This window comes from Panulirus ornatus, chromosome 6, assembly GCF_036320965.1.
Source record: "Panulirus ornatus isolate Po-2019 chromosome 6, ASM3632096v1, whole genome shotgun sequence".
Lineage (NCBI taxonomy): Eukaryota > Metazoa > Arthropoda > Malacostraca > Decapoda > Palinuridae > Panulirus > Panulirus ornatus.
In genome coordinates, this window is record NC_092229.1 from 20,289,041 (window position 1) to 20,309,263 (window position 20,223).

A 20,223-nucleotide genomic window follows, 5' to 3' on the forward strand; every position below is an offset into this window, starting at 1 on the left:
TGTGCTGTCAGTGGATTGAATCAGGGCATGTGAAGCGTCTGGGGTAAACCATGGAAAGTTGTGTGGGGCCTGGATGTGAAAAGGGAGCTGTGGTGTCGGGCATTATTGCATGACAGTGAGAGACTGAGTGTGAATGAATGGGGCCTTTGTTGTGTTTTCCTAGCGCTACCTCGCACACATGAGGGGGGAGGGGGATGTTATTCCATGTGTGGCGAGGTGGCGATGGGAATGAATAAAGGCAGACAGTGTGAATTGTGTGCATGTGTATATATGTATATGTCTGTGTGTGTATATATATGTATACATTGAGATGTATGGGTATGTATATTTGCGTGTGGGGACGTGTATGTATATACATGTGTACGGGGGTGGGTTGGGCCAATTCTTTCGTCTGTTTCCTTGCGCTACCTCGCAAACGCGGGAGACAGCAACAAAGCAAAATAAAGCATAATAAATAATATATATATATATATATATATATATATATATATATATATATATATATATATTTTATATTTATTTATTTTATTATACTTTGTTGCTGTCTCCCGCGTTTACGAGGTAGCGCAAGGAAACAGACGAAAGAAATGGCCCAACCCCCCCCCCCATACACATGTATATACATACGTCCACACACGCAAATATACATACCTACACAGCTTTCCATGGTTTACCCCAGACGCTTCACATGCCTTGATTCAATCCACTGACAGCACGTCAACCCCGGTATACCACATCGCTCCAATTCACTCTATTCCTTGCCCTCCTTTCACCCTCCTGCATGTTCAGGCCCCGATCACACAAAATCTTTTTCACTCCATCTTTCCACCTCCAATTTGGTCTCCCTCTTCTCCTCGTTCCCTCCACCTCCGACACATATATCCTCTTGGTCAATCTTTCCTCACTCATTCTCTCCATGTGCCCAAACCACTTCAAAACACCCTGTTCTGCTATCTCAACCACGCTCTTTTTATTTCCACACATCTCTCTTACCCTTACGTTACTCACTCGATCAAACCACCTCACACCACACATTGTCCTCAAACATCTCATTTCCAGCACATCCATCCTTCTGCGCACAACTCTATCCATAGCCCACGCCTCGCAACCATACAACATTGTTGGAACCACTATTCCTTCAAACATACCCATTTTTGCTTTCCGAGATAATGTTCTCGACTTCCACACATTCTTCAAGGCCCCCAGAATTTTCGCCCCCTCCCCCACCCTATGATCCACTTCCGCTTCCATGGTTCCATCCGCTGCCAGATCCACTCCCAGATATCTAAAACACTTCACTTCCTCCAGTTTTTCTCCATTCAAACTCACCTCCCAATTGACTTGACCCTCAACCCTACTGTACCTAATAACCTTGCTCTTATTCACATTTACTCTTAACTTTCTTCTTCCACACACTTTACCAAACTCAGTCACCAGCTTCTGCAGTTTCTCACATGAATCAGCCACCAGCGCTGTATCATCAGCGAACAACAACTGACTCACTTCCCAAGCTCTCTCATCCTCAACAGACTTCATACTTGCCCCTCTTTCCAAAACTCTTGCATTTACCTCCCTAACAACCCCATCCATAAACAAATTAAACAACCATGGAGACATCACACACCCCTGCCGCAAACCTACATTCACTGAGAACCAATCACTTTCCTCTCTTCCTACACGTACACATGCCTTACATCCTCGATAAAAACTTTTCACTGCTTCTAACAACTTTCCTACCACACCATATAATCTTAATACCTTCCACAGAGCATCTCTATCAACTCTATCATATGCCTTCTCCAGATCCATAAATGCTACATACAAATCCATTTGCTTTTCTAAGTATTTCTCACATACATTCTTCAAAGGAAACACCTAATCCACACATCCTCTACCACTTCTGAAACCACACTGCTCTTCCCCAATCTGATGCTCTGTACATGCCTTCACCCTCTCAATCAATACCCTCCCATATAATTTACCAGGAATACTCAACAAACTTATACCTCTGTAATTTGAGCACTCACTCTTATCCCCTTTGCCGTTGTACAATGGCACTATGCATGCATTCCGCCAATCCTCAGGCACCTCACCATGAGTCATACATACATTAAATAACCTTACCAACCAGTCAATAATACAGTCACCCCCTTTTTTAATAAATTCCACTGCAACACCATCCAAACCTGCTGCCTTGCCGGCTTTCATCTTCCGCAAAGCTTTCACTACCTCTTCTCTGTTTACCAAATCATTTTCCCTAACCCTCTCACTTTGCACACCACCTCGACCAAAACACCCTATATCTGCCACTCTATCATCAAACACATTCAACAAACCTTCAAAATACTCACTCCATCTCCTTCTCACATCACCACTACTTGTTATCACCTCCCCATTTGCGCCCTTCACTGAAGTTCCCATTTGCTCCCTTGTTTTACGCACTTTATTTACCTCCTTCCAGAACATCTTTTTATTCTCCCTAAAATTTAATGATACTCTCTCACCCCAACTCTCATTTGCCCTTTTTTTCACCTCTTGCACCTTTCTCTTGACCTCCTGTCTCTTTCTTTTATACATCTCCCACTCAATTTCATTTTTTCCCTGCAAAAATCGTCCAAATGCCTCTCTCTTCTCTTTCACTAATACTCTTACTTCATCCCACCACTCACTACCCTTTCTAATCAACCCACCTCCCACTCTTCTCATGCCACAAGCATATATATATATATATATATATATATATATATATATATATATATATATATATATATATCCCTGGGGATAGGGGATTAAGAATACTTCCCACGTATTCCCTGCGTGTCGTAGAAGGCGACTAAAAGGGGAGGGAGCGGGGGGCTGGAAATCCTCCCCTCTCGTTTTTTTTTTTTTTTTTTTTTTTTTTTTTTCAATTTTGCAAAAGAAGGAACAGAGAATTGGGTCAGGTGAGGGTATTCCCTCAAAGGCCCAGTCCTCTGTTCTTAACGCTACCTCGCTAATGCGGGAAATGGCGAATAGTTTGAAAGAAAAGATATATATATATATATATCCCTGGGGATAGAGGATTAAGAATACTTCCCACGTATTCCCCGCGTGTCGTAGAAGGCGACTAAAAGGGGAGGGAGCGGGGGGCTGGAAATCCTCCCCTCTCGTTTTTTTTTTAATTTTCCAAAAGAAGGAACAGAGGGGGCCAGGTGAGGATATTCCAAAAAAGGCCCAGTCCTCTGTTCCTAACGCTACCTCGCTAATGCGGGAAATGGGGAATAGTTTAAAAGAAAGATATATATATATATATATATATATATATATATATATATATATATATATATATATAGAGTGAATTGGAGCGATGTGGTATACCGGGGTTGACGTGCTGTCAGTGGATTGAATTAGGGCATGTGAAGCGTCTGGGGTAAACCATGGAAAGCTGTGTAGGTATGTATATTTGCGTGTGTGTGGACGTATGTATATACATGTGTATGGGGTGGGTTGGGCCATTTCTTTCGTCTGTTTCCTTGCGCTACCTCGCAAACGCGGGAGACAGCGACAAAGCAAAAAAAAAAAAAAAAAAAAAAAAAAAAATATATATATATATATATATCTTTCTTTCTTTCAAACTATTCGCCATTTCCCGCGTTAGCGAGGTAGCGTTAGGAACAGAGGACTGGGCCTTTTTTTGGAATATCCTCACCTGGCCCCCTCTGTTCCTTCTTTTGGAAAATTAAAAAAAAAAAACGAGAGGGGAGGATTTCCAGCCCCCCGCTCCCTCCCCTTTTAGTCGCCTTCTACGACACGCAGGGAATACGTGGGAAGTATTCTTAATCCCCTATATATATATATGTATACACACACACATCTTGAACTTCCTGATTCTAGTTCATGTACACTTTTGCAATCAGTCAAAAGAAAAATACTGTACAGGAAATCTAAATATGCTGATTATCATGAAGGCAAAACATTAATAAGGCAATAACAAAATTTTTTTTTATGGAAATATATATATCACATTTCATAGATCACAGACCTAAAATATTTACAGAGTTACAAAATAATTAAGAAATATTGTGATCAATATCATAAATTCTCAGTAATATGACCTGTCCTCCTGTACTAGTAGTGAAAAAGGCAAGTGTGCTTGACTGCAACAAGCATAGAAATTTCTTCTCTCAATACAGATGGGCTATGGTATCTCAATAAGACACCTCAGATAAAATTCAGATCATTAAGGTACCAATGCTTATGCAGGGATCTAAATAAAATATTTCATTACAAATTTTGATTCGCTAAACCAAAAAAAAAAGGCAGTAATATCTTTTGCTTCTGTCTTCCAGATATTCCCCAGACCTAGGAATAAGAACTATCAAAACAATAATCTTAATAAATAAGATAATACTTTGGTACCACATCCTGCAATGCCCTTTTATATCTACACTTCTGGATGTATACTGTAAAAAGAAAAAACAAAACAAAACAGTATGCTGCTCCTGGATATGCATTATATATCCAGTTAAGGAAATTTAATTTCAAATAATGTCTGATGAAGCAAACACCACTTTAAGTAAATCACACTTAAACAGTTCCTTCTTTAAACCTGATTGTTTCAGGTGGGTCTCGTCTTCGAGATTTTCGAGAATTTTTCCTGTCAATGTCCTCATGTTTGACCATAAACTCATACAGTTCTTTGTCAGCAACCAATTCCCGACCATCTGTAGTGTCATATGTGTTGTAGTCATCAGAGAAGCACAAGAACAATGTATCAACTGCCATCTCATAGACGGAAAAGACACAATGTGTAATGAAGAATGCAAACACAGCTGTAACAATAAGTGGTATAGCATAGAGGTGAAGAGTGGGGTCAGCATGCAGCACTGGGAGAGCGATGCAGCATACAATTCCTGTCACAGCTACTTTGGCCAAGAACAGTGTCAAGTCACCAACACTGTTCACTGTGGCCACCTGCAGCATGTTAGTTAGCACCACACGCCAAGCAATTTTGGCAGAGGTGCAGAATGCAGTCCCTCTGGTAGCTGTGACGGTGTAAGCATTGTGGTTCATGTATTTAAGGAAGTGTTCAAAGCACCAAAGGCAACAGCAACAAAGTCTAAGACCACACCGTGCACAGCTATGTTCAGGATCCTTACACTTCTTTGTAATCCACTGTATAATCAGCCTCGGTAGCTTACAAATGGTAATAAGCAGTGACCCTTTTGCTACAGTGCAAATATATATATATATATATATATATATATATATATATATATATATATATATATATATATATATATATATATATATCCCTGGGGATAGGGGTGAAAGAATACTTCCCAGGCATTCCTCACGTGTTGTAGAAGGCGACTAAAGTGGATGGAAGTAGGGGGCTGGAAACCCTCCCCTCCTTGTATTTTAACTTTCTAAAAGGGGAAACAGAAGAAGGAGTCACGCTGGGAGTACTCATCCTCCTCGAAAGCTCAGGTTGGGGTGTCTAAATGTGTGTGGATGTAACCAAGATGAGAAAAAAGGAGAGATAGGTAGTATGTTTGAGGAAAGGAACCTGGATGTTTTGGCTCTGAGTGAAACGAAGCTCAAGGGTAAAGGGGAAGAGTGGTTTGGGAATGTCTTGGGAGTAAAGTCAGGGGTTAGTGAGAGGACAAGAGCAAGGGAAGGAGTAGCACTACTCCTGAAACGGGAGTGGTGGGAGTATGTGATAGAGTGTAAGAAAGTAAACTCTAGATTGATATGTGTAAAACTGAAAGTGGATGGAGAGATGGGTGATTATTGGTGCATATGCACCTGGGCATGAAAAGATAGATCATGTGAGGCAAGTGTTTTGGGAGCAGCTGAGTGAGTGAGTTAGTAGTTTTAATGCACGAGACCGGGTTATAGTGATGGGTGATCTGAATGCAAAAGTGAGTAATGTGGCAGTTGAGGGAATAATTGGTGTACATGGCGTGTTCAGTGTTGTAAATGGAAATGGTGAAGAGCTTGTAGATTTATGTGCTGAAAAAGTACTGGTGATTGGGAATATCTGGTTTAAAAAGAGAGATATACGTAAGTATACATATGTAAGTAGGAGAGATGGCCAGAAAGCATTATTGGATTATGTGTTAATTGATAGGTGCACGAAAGAGAGACTTTTGGATGTTAATGTGCAGTGAGGTGCAACTGTAGGGATGTCTGATCATTATCTTGTGGAGGTGAAGGTGAAGATTTTTGGAGGTTTTCAGAAAACAAGAGAGAATGTTGGGGTGAAAAGAGTGGTGATAGTAAGTGAGGTTGGGAAAGAGACTTGTGTGAGGAAGTACCAGGAGAGACTGAGTACAGAATGGGAAAAGGTGAGAGAAAAGGACATAAGGGGAGTGGGGGAGGAATGGGATGTATTTAGGGAAGCAGTGATGGCTTGCGCAAAAGATGCTTGTGGCATGAGAAGCGTCAGAGGTGGGCAGCCTAGAAAGGGTAGTGAGTAGTGAGATGAAGAAGTAAGATTATTAGTGAAAGAGAAGAGAGAGGCATTTGGACGATTTTTGCAGGGAAATAATGCAAATGAGTGGGAGATGTATAAAAGAAAGAGGTGAGAGGTCAAAAGAAAGGTGCAAGAGGTGAAAAAGAGGGCAAATGAGAGTTGGGGTGAGAGAGTATCATGAAATTTTAAGGAGTAAAAAGATGTTTTGGAAGGAGGTAAATAAAGTGCATAAGACAAGGGAACAAATGGGAACTTCAGTGAAGGGCGCTAATGGGGAGGTGATAACAAGTAGTGGTGATGTGAGAAGGAGATGGAGTGAGTATTTTGAAGGTTTGTTGAATGTGTTTGACGACAGAGTGGCAGATATAGGGTGTTTTGGTTGAGGTGGTGTGCAAAGTGAGAGGGTTAGGGAGAATGATTTGGTAAACAGAGAAGAGGTAGTAAAAGCTTTGCGGAAGATGAAAGCTGGCAAGGCAGCGAGTTTGGATGGTATTGCAGTGGAATTTATTAAAATAGGAGGTGACTGTATTGTTGACTGGTTGGTAAGGTTATTCAATGTATGTATGACTCATGGTGAGGAGCCTGAGGATTGGCAGAATGCTTGCATAGTGCCATTGTACAAAGGCAAAGGGGATAAAAGTGAGTGCTCAAATTACAGAGGTATAAGTTTGTTGAGTATTCCTGGGAAATTATATGGGAGGGTATTGATTGAGAGGGTGAAGGCACGTACTGAGCATCCTACTGAGGAAGAGCAGTGTGGTTTCAGAAGTGGTAGAGGATGTGTGGACCAGGTGTTTGCTTTGAAGAATGTATGTAAGAAATGCTTAGATAAGCAAATGGATTTGTATGTAGCATTTATGGATCTGGAGAAGGCATATGATAGAGTTGATAGAGATGCTCTGTGGAAGGTATTAAGAATATATGGTGTGGGAGGTAAGTTGCTAAAAGCAGTGAAAAGTTTTTATTGAGGATGTACGGCATGTGTACGTGTAGGAAGAGAAGAAAGTGATTCGTTCCCAGTGAATGTCAGTTTGCAGCAGGGATATGTGATATCTCCATGGTTGTTTAATTTGTTTATGGATGGGGTTGTGAGGAAGGGAAATGCAAGAGTTTTGGAGAAGGGGCAAGTATGCAGTCTGTTATAGATGAGTGAGCTTGGGAAGTGAGTCAGCTGTTGTTCGCTGACGATACAGTGCTGGTGGCTGATTCGGGTGAGAAACTGCAGAAGTTGGTGACTGAGTTTGGTAAAGTGTGTGAAAGAAGAAAGCTGAGAGTAAATGAGAATAAGAGCAAGGTTATTAGGTTCAGTAGGGTTGAGGGACAAGTAGACTGGGAAGTAAGTTTGGAGAAAAACTGGAGGAAGCGAAGTGTTTTAGATATCTGGGAATGGATTTGGCAGCGGATGGAACCATGGAAGCAGAAGTGAATCACAGGATGGGGGAGGGGACGAAGGTTCTGGGAGTGTTGAAGAATGTGTGGAAGGCGAGAATGCTACCTCGGAGAGCAAAAATGGGTATATCTGAAGGAATAGTGGTTCCAACTGTGTTATATGGTTGTGAGGCATGGGGTATAATAGATAAGGTTGTGCAGAGGAGGGTGGATGTGTTGGAAATGAGATGTTTGAGGACAGTATGTGATGTGAGGTGGGTTGATCGAGAAAGTAATGAAAGGGTAAGAGAGATGTCTGGTAATAAAAAGGATGTGGTTGAGAGGGTAGAAGAGGGTGTATTGAAATGGTTTGGTCACATGGAGAGAATGAGTGAGGAAAGATTGACAAAGAGGATATATGTGTCAGAGGTAGAGGGAATGAGAAGTGGGAGACCAAACTGGAGGTGGAAGGCTGGAGTGAAAAAGATTTTGAGCGATCGGGGCCTGAAGATACAGGAGGGTGAAAGGCGTGCAAGGAATAGAGTGAATTGGAAGGATGTGGTATACTGGGGTGGATGTGCTGTCAGTGGATTGAACCAGGGCATGTGAAGTGTCTGGGATAAACCACAGAAAGTTTTGTGGGGCCTGGATGTGGAAAGGGAGCTGTAGTTTTGGTGCATTACACATGAGAGCTAGAGAGTGAGTGTGAATGAATGTGGCCTTTGTTTTCTTTTCTTAGCCTACTCGCACGCACGTGCACAGGGGGGGGTTTACATGTGTGGAGGGGTGGCGACAGGAATGGATGAATGCAGCATGAATGGATATGTACATGTTTATATATGTATATGTCTGTGTATGTATATGTATGTATACGGTGAAATGTATAAGTATGTATATGTGCGTGTGTGTGTGTTTATGTATATACATGTGTATGAGAGTGGGTTGGGCCATTCTTTCATCTGTTTCCTTGCTCTACCTCACTAACACAGGAGACAGCAACTAAGTATAATAATAATAATAATAATAATAATAATAATAATAATAATAATAATAATATATAGATAGATAGATAGACAGAGTTAGATAAACGAGATAATATACACACACTTTTGTGCACACTCCTGTTTCACTCGTTCAGACCTTACCTTGCAAGTGCAACAACGTTTTTGCCATGGCGAGCAACATGCTTAACATTCACAGCTCCGAAATGTTTCAAAAGTTCTTCCTTGTCCTTGTCAGTCATTGTCTTCTCAAAGGACCAAATTTGAAGGATGTTTGGCATCTTGTTATCTCAAATCTGAAATGTTATATGTATATATCTGAACTATAATAACAATTCCTTGTGCACCTTAATCAATATCCCAAAAAGATTCTCCCAAACAGCTTTGATGGGTACCATATGTAAATACTTCTTTGCATTTCATCAAGACAAACTCCCCATATATGGGCTCCCTCAATCTGTCCCTCTGTCTTACTTTTGTTCTTCCTGTATATGTATTTCCATCTATTTCACTCAAATATAGTATATTCTTTGTTACCTCCTATTTATATTCACAGCATCTCGACTTACTGCTTAGCACTACTTCACCTCACTCTTAACTTTCTCATCCTTCAGTTTATCCAGTCTTTGAACCACATGGCCAAACCTCAAAAAATCACCCTCACATTATTTCACTGTCCAAGCTATTTTCCCATTACAAACCAAGGTCTTAAAGTGTTGGCAATAATAATATCAAAGTTTTTTCTTATATCTGAGTTTCAATTCCACCATCTTTTAATTCTGGTTAACCCTCCATCTCTTCTTTTATGTTACAAGGTCTGAAGTCCTCACTAAGGCCAAAGCTTGAGTGAAAAAATTGGAGAAAATAATATAATACAAAAAAGCAATAGGAAAAAGTACGTAGAGGTACAAATAGGGAAATCGATATATGAAGTATGTATGGAAAAAGGAACAAGTCTAGCCCAACAGACTGGCATTGATGAAAAAGAGAGCAAAAAGAGGCCTACCATACTTTTGTGTATGGCAGGTTGCTCTGGAAGTTTGAACCATACTGATGTGGTATATGAGTACCTATGCAATATTGGGGACTGTCAGCCTCAGAACATAAAGTAAATTGGATTTACAAACTGCACCCTAAGCCTCAGCCTTTTGCTCCACTTACAAAAAGGTGGAATCAAACATCATGAACAAAAGTATGGAAGGAGACTAATAAAGTAGATTATAGTGAATAACACTAAATCATTACTAGTTGCAGTGACTGGAGGAGACTACAGGTATGAGAACCCATTCACATATGTCAGAAAGCACCTGTCATCAACATCCAGACAATAAGGATGGAGATGGATGGGACACGTCATTGGCCCGCCACAAGCTACCAAGTCTGCCACTGCTGGGCATCAGGAACATGGTCCTACTGCTGGACATCAGGAACACAGTCCAATGTTACAAAAGTCTAAAAGAATCAGACCAGCCGAATCTGACCTCAATTACACATCCAAACAATAACAGTCTCGCTGGGCCCTTCTCAGTATATTTAGTGGACTTTCGTGTGTAATATTGTTCTGTGATTTTCCTCAACTGTACGTTTTCTATTACAGACCTTTCCATGGTTTATCCCAGACATTTCACATGCCCTGGTTGAATCCACTGACAGCACATTGATCCTGGTATACATCATTCCAATTCACTCTATTCCTTGCACAGCTCTCACCCTCCTGTATGTTCAGGCAGCGATCACTCAAAATTTTTTACACTCCATCCTTCCACCTCCAATTTGGTTTCCTGTCTCTCCTTGTGCCCTCAACCTCTGACACATATACATCCTCTCTGTCAACCTTTCCTCACTCATTCTCTCCATGTGTCCAAACCATTTCAACACACCCTCTTTTGCTCTCTTAACCACACTCTTTTTATCACCACACATCTCTCTTACCCTTTCATTACTTACTCAGTCAAATCACCTCACACCACTTATTATCCTCAAGCATTTCATTTCCAACACATCAACTCTTCTCCATACAACCCTATCTATAGCCCAAGCCTCGCAACAATATGATATGGTTGGGATTACTATTCCTTCAAACATACCCTTATTTGCTCTACAAAATAACATTCTCTCTTTCCACACATTCATCACTGCTCCAAGAACCTTCACCCTTTCCCCCATCTGGTGACACTTCTGCTTCCATGGTACCATATGCTGCTAAGTCCACTCCCTGATATCTAAAATGCTTCACTTCCACTAATTTTTCTCCATTCAATCTTACATCCCAACTAACTTGTCCCTCAACCCTATTGAACCTAATAACATTACTATTATTCACATTTACTCTCAACTTTCTCCTTTCACACACTTTTACAAACTAAGTCACCAACTTCTACAGTTTCTCACTTGAATCAGTCACCGGTGCTGTATCATTGGCAAACAACAAATGACACACTTCCCAGGCCCTCTCAACTCCAACAGACTGCATAATCACTCCTATCTCCAAAACTCTTGCATTTCCCTCCCTAAACACCCATCCATAAACAAATTATAAACTAAACAATGGTAATCATATGTTTGAACTAGTTAAGTAGACCTAAACACCACATATATATATATATATATATATATATATATATATATATATATATATATATATATATATATATATATATATATTTATTTTTTGCTTTGTTGCTGTATCCCACGTTTGCGAGGTAGCGCAAGGAAACAGACGAAAGAAATGGCCCAACCCACCCCCATGCACATGTATATACATACGTCCACACAGGCAAATATACATACCTACACAGCTTTCCATGGTTTACCCCAGACGCTTCACATGCCCTGTTTCAATCCACTGACAGCACGTCAACCCCGGTATACCACATCGATCCAATTCACTCTATTCCTTGCCCTCCTTTCACCCTCCTGCATGTTCAGGCCCCGATCACACAAAATCTTTTTCTCTCCATCTTTCCACCTCCAATTTGGTCTCCCACTTCTCCTCGTTCCCTCCACCTCTGACACATATATCCTCTTGGTCAATCTTTCCTCACTCATTCTCTCCATGTGCCCAAACCATTTCAAAACACCCTCTTCTGCTCTCTCAACCACGCTCTTTTTATTTCCACACATCTCTCTTACCCTTACGTTACTTACTCGATCAAACCACCTCACACCACACATTGTCCTCAAACATCTCATTTCCAGCACATCCATCCTCCTGCGCACAACTCTATCCATAGCCCATGCCTCGCAACCATACAACATTGTTGGAACCACTATTCCTTCAAACATACCCATTTTTGCTTTCCGAGATAATGTTCTCGACTTCCACACATTCTTCAAGGCTCCCAGAATTTTCGCCCCCTCCCCCACCCTATGATCCACTTCCGCTTCCATGGTTCCATCCGCTGCCAGATCCACACCCAGATATCTAAAACACTTTACTTCCTCCAGTTTTTCTCCATTCAAAATTACCTCCCAATTGACTTAACCCTCAACCCTACTGTACCTAATAACCTTGCTCTTATTCACATTTACTCTTAACTTTCTTCTTTCACACACTTTACCAAACTCAGTTACCAGCTTCTGCAGTTTCTCACATGAATCAGCCAATAGCGCTGTATCATCAGCGAACAACAACTGACTCACTTCCCAAGCTCTCTCATCCCCAACAGACGTCATACTTGCCCCTCTTTCCAAAACTCTTGCATTTACCTCCCTAACAACCCCATCCATAAACAAATTAAACAACCATGGAGACATCACACACCTATGTCGCAAACCTACATTCACTGAGAACCAATCACTTTCCTCTCTTCCTACACGTACACATGCCTTACATCCTCGATAAAAACTTTTCACTGCTTCTAACAACTTGCGTCCCACACCATATATTCTTAATACCTTCCACAGAGCATCTCTATCAACTCTATCATATGCCTTCTCCAGATCCATAAATGCTACATACAAATCCATTTGCTTTTCTAAGTATTTCTCACATACATTCTTCAAAGCAAACACCTGATCCACACATCCTCTACCACTTCCGAAACCACACTGCTCTTCCCCAATCTGATGCTCTGTACATGCCTTCACCCTCTCAATCAATACCCTCCCATATAATTTACCAGGAATACTCAACAAACTTATACCTCTGTAATTTGAGCACTCACTCTTACCCCTTTGCCTTTATACAATGGCACGATGCACGCATTCCGCCAATCCTATATATATATATGGTAAAGTGTGTGGAAGAAGAAAGTTAAGAGTAAATGTGAATAAGAGCAAGGTTATTAGGTACAGTAGGGTTGAGGGTCAAGTCAATTGGGAGGTAAGTTTGAATGGAGAAAAACTGGAGGAAGTGAAGTGTTTTAGATATCTGGGAGTGGATCTGTCAGCGGATGGAACCATGGAAGCGGAAGTGGATCATAGGGTGGGGGAGGGGGCGAAAATTTTGGGAGCCTTGAAAAATGTGTGGAAGTCGAGAACATTATCTCGGAAAGCAAAAATGGGTATGTTTGAAGGAATAGTGGTTCCAACAATGTTGTATGGTTGCGAGGCGTGGGCTATGGATAGAGTTGTGCGCAGGAGGATGGATGTGCTGGAAATGAGATGTTTGAGGACAATGTGTGGTGTGAGGTGGTTTGATCGAGTAAGTAACGTAAGGGTAAGAGAGATGTGTGGAAATAAAAAGAGCGTGGTTGAGAGAGCAGAAGAGGGTGTTTTGAAATGGTTTGGGCACATGGAGAGAATGAGTGAGGAAAGATTGACCAAGAGGATATATGTGTCGGAGGTGGAGGGAACGAGGAGAAGAGGGAGACCAAATTGGAGGTGGAAAGATGGAGTGAAAAAGATTTTGTGTGATCGGGGCCTGAACATGCAGGAGGGTGTAAGGAGGGCAAGGAATAGAGTGAATTGGAGCGATGTGGTATACAGGGGTTGACGTGCTGTCAGTGGAGTGAATCAAGGCATGTGAGGCGTCTGGGGTGGACCATGGAAAGCTGTGTAGGTATGTATACACGTGTGTGGACATGTGTATGTACATGTGTAGGGGGGGGGGGGGGCATTTCTTTCGTCTGTTTCCTTGCGCTACCTCGCAGACGCGGGAGACAGCGACAAAGTATAAAAAAAAAAAAAAAAAAAAAAATATATATATATATATATATATATATATATATTTTTTTTTTTTATACTAATCGCCTTTTCCCGCATTAGCGAGGTAGTGTTAAGAACAGAGGATGAGGACTGGGCCTTTGAGGGAATATCCTCACCTGGCCCCTTTCTCTGTTTCTTCTTTTGGAAAAAAAAAAATGAGGGGAGGATTTCCAGCCTCCCGCTCCCTTCCCTTTTAGTCGCCTTCTACGACACGCAGGGAATACGTGGGAAGTATTCTTTCTCCCCTATCCCCAGGGGATATATATATATATATATATATATTTTTTCTTTTTCATACTATTCGCCATTTCCCGCAATAGCGAGGTAGCGTTAAGAACAGAGGGCTGGGCCTTTGAGGGAATACCCTCACCTGGCCCCCTTCTCTGTTCCTTCTTTTGGAAAATTAAAAAAAAAACGAGAGGGGAAGATTTCCAGCCTCCCGCTCCCTTCCCTTTTAGTTGCCTTCTACGACACGCAGGGAATACGTGGGAATTATTCTTTCTCCCCTATCCCCATGGATATTATATATATATATATATATATATATATATATATATATATATATATATATATATATATATATATATATATATATATTATCCCTGGGGATAGGGGAGAAAGAATACTTCCCACGTATTCCCTGCGTGTCGTAGAAGGCGACTAAAAGGGAAGGGAGCGGGGGGCTGGAAATCCTCCCCTCTCGTTTTTTTTTTTTTTTTTTTTTCCAAAAGAAGGAACAGAGAAGGGGGCCAGGTGAGGATATTCCCTCAAAGGCCCAGTCCTCTGTTCTTAGTGCTACCTCGCTAATGCGGGAAATGGCGAATAGTATGAAAATATATATATATATATATATATATATATATATAGTGGTAGAGGATGTGTGGATCAGGTGTTTGCTTTGAAGAATGTATGTGAGAAGTACTTAGAAAAGCAAATGGATTTGTATGTAGCATTTATGGATCTGGAGAAGGCATATGACAGAGTTGATAGAGATGCTCTGTGGAAGGTATTAAGAATATATGGTGTGGGAGGCAAGTTGTTAGAAGCAGTGAAAAGTTTTTATTGAGGATGTAAGGCATGTGTACGTGTAGGAAGAGAGGAAAGTGATTGGTTCTCAGTGAATGTAGGTTTGCGGCAGGGGTGTGTGATGTCTCCATGGTTGTTTAATTTGTTTATGGATGGAGTTGTTAGGGAGGTGAATGCAAGAGTTTTGGAAAGAGGGGCAAGTATGCAGTCTGTTGGGGATGTGAGAGCTTGGGAAGTGAGTCAGTTGTTGTTCGCTGATGATACAGCACTGGAGGCTGATTCATGTGAGAAACTGCAGAAGCTGGTGACTGAGTTTGGTAAAGTGTGTGAAAGAAGAAAGTTAAGAGTAAATGTGAATAAGAGCAAGGTTATTAGGTACAGTAGGGTTGAGGGTCAAGTCAATTGGGAGGTAAGTTTGAATGGAGAAAAACTGGAGGAAGCAAAGTGTTTTAGATATCTGGGAGTGGATCTGGCAGCGGATGGAACCATGGAAGCGGAAGTGGATCATAGGGTGGGGGAGGGGGCGAAAATCCTGGGAGCCTTGAAGAATGTGTGGAAGTCGAGAACATTATCTCGGAAAGCAAAAATGGGTATGTTTGAAGGAATAGTGGTTCCAACAATGTTGTATGGTTGCGAGGCGTGGGCTATGGATAGAGTTGTGCGCAGGAGGGTGGATGTGCTGGAAATGAGATGTTTGAGGACAATGTGTGGTGTTAGGTGGTTTGATCAAGTAAGTAATGTAAGGGTAAGAGAGATGTGTGGAAATAAAAAGAGCGTGGTTGAGAGAGCAGAAGATGGTGTTTTGAAATGGTTTGGGCATATGGAGAGAATGAGTGAGGAAAGATTGACCTAGAGGATATATGTGTCGGAGGTGGAGGGAACGAGGAGAAGTGGGAGATCAAATTGGAGGTGGAAAGATGGAGTGAAAAAGATTTTGAGTGATCGGGGCCTGAACATGCAGGAGGTTGAAAGGCGGGCAAGGAATAGAGTGAATTGGATCGATGTGGTATACCGGGGTTGACGTGCTGTCAGTGGATTTTTTTTTTTTCATACTATTTGCCACTTCCCGCGTTAGCGAGGTAGCGTTAAGAACAGAGAACTGGGCCTTAGAGGGAATATCCTCACCTGACCCCCTTCTCTGTTCCTTCTTTTACCAACCAGTCAATAATACAGTCACCCCCTTTTTTAATAAATTCCACTGCAATACCATCCAAACGTGCTGCCTTGCCGGCTTTCATCTTCCGCAAAGCTTTTACTACCTCTTCTTTGTTTACCAAATCATTTTCCCTAACCCTCTTACTTTGCACACCACCTTGACCAAAACACCCTATATCTGCCACTCTATCATCAAACACATTCAACAAACCTTCAAAATACTCACTCCATCTCCTCACATCACCACTACTTGTTATCACCTCCCCATTTCCGCCCTTCACTGAAGTTCCCATTTGCTCCCTTGTCTTACGCACTTTATTTACCTCCTTCCAGAACATCTTTTTATTCTCCCTAAAACTTAATGATACTCTCTGTATTACTGACTGGTTGGTAAGGTTATTTAATGTATGTATGACTTATGGTGAGGTGCCTGAGGATTGGCGGAATGCGTGCATAGTGCCATTGTACAAAGGCAAAGGGGATAAGAGTGAGTGCTCAAATTACAGAGGTATAAGTTTGTTGAGTATTCCTGGTAAATTATATGGGAGGGTATTGATTGAGAGGGTGAAGGCATGTACAGAGCATCAGATTGGGGAAGAGCAGTGTGGTTTCAGAAGTGGTAGAGGATGTGTGGATCAGGTGTTTGCTTTGAAGAATGTATGTGAGAAATACTTAGAAAAGCAAATGGATTTGTATGTAGCATTTATGGATCTGGAGAAGGCATATGATAGAGTTGATTAGAGATGCTTTGTGGAAGGTATTAAGAATATATGGTGTGGGAGGCAAGTTGTTAGAAGCAGTGAAAAGTTTTTATCGAGGATGTAAGGCATGTGTACGTGTAGGAAGAGAGGAAAGTGATTGGTTCTCAGTGAATGTAGGTTTGCGGCAGGGGTGTGTGATGTCTCCATGGTTGTTTAATTTGTTTATGGATGGGGTTGTTAGGGAGGTAAATGCAAGAGTTTTGGAAAGAGGGGCAAGTATGAAGTCTGTTGGGGATGAAAAAGCTTGGGAAGTGAGTCAGTTGTTGTTCGCTGATGATACCGCGCTGGTGGCTGATTCATGTAAGAAACTGCAGAAGCTGGTGACTGAGTTTGGTAAAGTGTGTGAAAGAAGAAAGTTAGGAGTAAATGTGAATAAGAGCAAGGTTATTAGGTACAGTAGGGTTGAGGGTCAAGTCAATTGGGAGGTAAGTTTGAATGGAGAAAAACTGGAGGAAGTAAAGTGTTTTAGATATCTGGGAGTGGATCTGGCAGCGGATGGAACCATGGAAGCGGAAGTGGATCATGGGGTGGGGGAGGGGGCGAAAATCCTGGGAGCCTTGAAGAATGTGTGGAAGTCGAGAACATTATCTCGGAAAGCAAAAATGGGTATGTTTGAAGGAATAGTGGTTCCAACAATGTTGTATGGTTGCGAGGCGTGGGCTATGGATAGAGTTGTGCGCAGGAGGATGGATGTGCTGGAAATGAGATGGTTGAGGACAATGTGTGGTGTTAGGTGGTTTGATCGAGTAACGTAAGGGTAAGAGAGATGTGTGGAAATAAAAAGAGCGTGGTTGAGAGAGCAGAAGAGGGTGTTTTGAAATGGTTTGGGCACATGGAGAGAATGAGTGAGGAAAGATTGACCAAGAGGATATATGTGTCGGAGGTGGAGGGAACGAGAAGTGGGAGACCAAATTGGAGGTGGAAAGATGGAGTGAAAAAGATTTTGTGTAATCGGGGCCTGAACATGCAGGAGGGTGAAAGGAGGGCAAGGAATAGAGTGAATTGGATCGATGTGGTATACCGAGGTTGACGTGCTGTCAGTGGATTGAATCAGGGCATGTGAAGCGTCTGGGGTAAACCATGGAAAGCTGTGTAGTTATGTATATTTGCGTGTGTGGACGTATGTATATACATGTGTATGGGGGTGGGTTGGGCCATTTCTTTCGTCTGTTTCCTTGCGCTACCTCGCAAATGCGGGAGACAGCGACAAAGCAAAAAAAAAAAAATATATATATATATATATATATATATATATATATATATATATATATATATATATATATATATATATATATTTTGCAAGATGATATATTTCTCTTCATATAAATGAAGGTTCAGCATCCGATCTGGAGTCTTTGCAAAGAAATCTTGCTCAGAGTAATGATTCCTATCCTACAACACATAATTCCATGGTGGCTATGGGCTCAGCAGATGGAAAATTTAAGATTATCCATCAACAGCTATATATCAATAGCTTAAAATCATTTACAAATGAATCAACAAGTCCTATGAAATCCTCACCTGCTAGTCACAGTAAAAATGGACAAATAAGACAATCAGAATATTCTTTTTAAGGAAATAAAAACCATGTGCATGCCTCAATCTTGCCTACTTCTGTTGTGAGGTGATGTCTGTGGCAATGAGAAAAACGGGGTGGATTATTCAATATGTGACTTTCAAGTCTTTTGAGATACTTTATCATTTTAATCATGTATCCAAAATAGTTTCGGGAAAGAGCTACCCATAGCTTAGGTGATTCACATAATTTGTTGTGATTAAAGATATAACCATGGAGTTAAACTTGGAACCCTAATGAACTACATTAAGTAAGAAGGCATTAGTATATCTGAAAAATAAGGAGGTAATGCTTGTACAAGCAGGTAATACACTTCTATAAACAATTAAAGGAACTTTAGACTTTACTTTGACATTGATAAATTATTCTAATCTTCAGTAATTTATATCGAAAGTAGCAGCCAGTCTTATGAAAATGCGCTGTCAACATGGTGTTGGATGCACAAAGACAACACATGATGATTCTTATCATGACACATTGATTTTTTCTAATTTCATTCTTTATACAACGGAAGGTTTTTTGTGGGTTCCATTGTTGCATTTGCAAGTGTATTGTCTATTTCTACATGATTCATGTATACATACCTGTTCTCATTTTACCTAATGTCTTTCAAAATAATGCTTCAAACTATCCTCTGCATGTATTTCTGTAATCTCAAAGAACTATATAAAGCACATATAACCGTAAGTAACCATTTCTTAAAGGGAATTTCAAAGCGGCGCTAAACACAAATCATATTAAAGACCTTCATCAAAAGTATCTATTTCTTAAAGTTAGTTTCGATGCAAAGTTACTGGAACCTCGATCCATATGCAACAAACCTTATTTGTGAAAAGTCAATCGCTTCAATTATACAGTGACGCAAAGAGGGTAATCTTTCTACAATTCCGATTTTCTTTTCTTTTCTACGGAGAACATAGTTCGTCTGCTACCACTTATGGTATATGTAACACAGTTGCCTCTAATGATTGTGCTACCTCTTTACCTGTGTTGTTAGAGGTATGCTTGTAACTCATATAATCAACCCCATGCAGCCAGACTTTTATTTACTATCAACAACACAACCTTAGATGGTGCGTTTAGTTGCTGTAATGTCTGACGCCTCCAAAACCTAAATCTTTTATGCATGATATCCCAGCTGAACAGAGAATAAAATCTAATTAACGAATATACATTAGGTGCAATGAATATAAGAATGCTAACCATTCACAGTCAATAATTGTAAACAAGACTATCTGAGGTTATGTGGGAGGTTAGAATCTGACTTTCCTTGGTTATGAGGATGCGGCCACACACCAATAACAACAAACACGATGGAGCGATAAAGATCGTACTTGCGGCTGTAAAGTCTTTCGTGAATTGATGAAATAAAAACATTATTAGCATCTATTGACCTTGAATATTTTTGGCTGCAGATCATGGCATTCTGTATATTATATTTTGCTAACTTGTTGGTGGGTGTAACAGTACTTTGCAGAGTAGTTTTATATTCTTACTGGATTGGACTTACATTCCTAATGATAATAATGACTAATTATAATGATAATGATAATGAAAATTATAATTACTAATATTATTATTATCATTATCATTATTATTATTAAATATATATCATACTTTCGCTACCTCGCAAACGCGGGAGACAGCGACAAAAAAAAATATATACTTTGTCGCTGTCTCCCGCATTAGCGAGGTAGCACAAGGAAACAGATGAAGAAAGGCCAAACCCAT

The 20,223-nt window shown here is 40.8% G+C and overlaps 2 protein-coding genes across 3 annotated transcripts in view; both read right to left on the reverse strand.

Moving 5' to 3' along the window:
* Positions 1-19,596, reverse strand: part of LOC139749116 (RNA-binding region-containing protein 3) — a 75,447-nt gene extending 55,851 nt beyond the window's left edge. The window contains exons 1-2 of one of the 2 annotated variants that reach the window (XM_071662709.1): positions 19,478-19,596; positions 8,971-9,122 (exon numbers count right to left, since the gene is read on the reverse strand). In XM_071662709.1, coding sequence (XP_071518810.1) covers positions 8,971-9,107 — 137 coding nt within the window. In that variant the 5' untranslated portion in view covers positions 9,108-9,122; positions 19,478-19,596. The other variant, XM_071662710.1, reaches the window with a different exon arrangement.
* Positions 4,468-5,217, reverse strand: LOC139748941 (choline transporter-like protein 1; the record flags this gene model as incomplete). Its single annotated transcript, XM_071662300.1, has 1 exon — positions 4,468-5,217. A coding segment is annotated over one exon (651 nt), but the record flags the coding sequence as incomplete, so codon positions are not given.
* Positions 19,597-20,223: the final 627 nt, after the last annotated feature.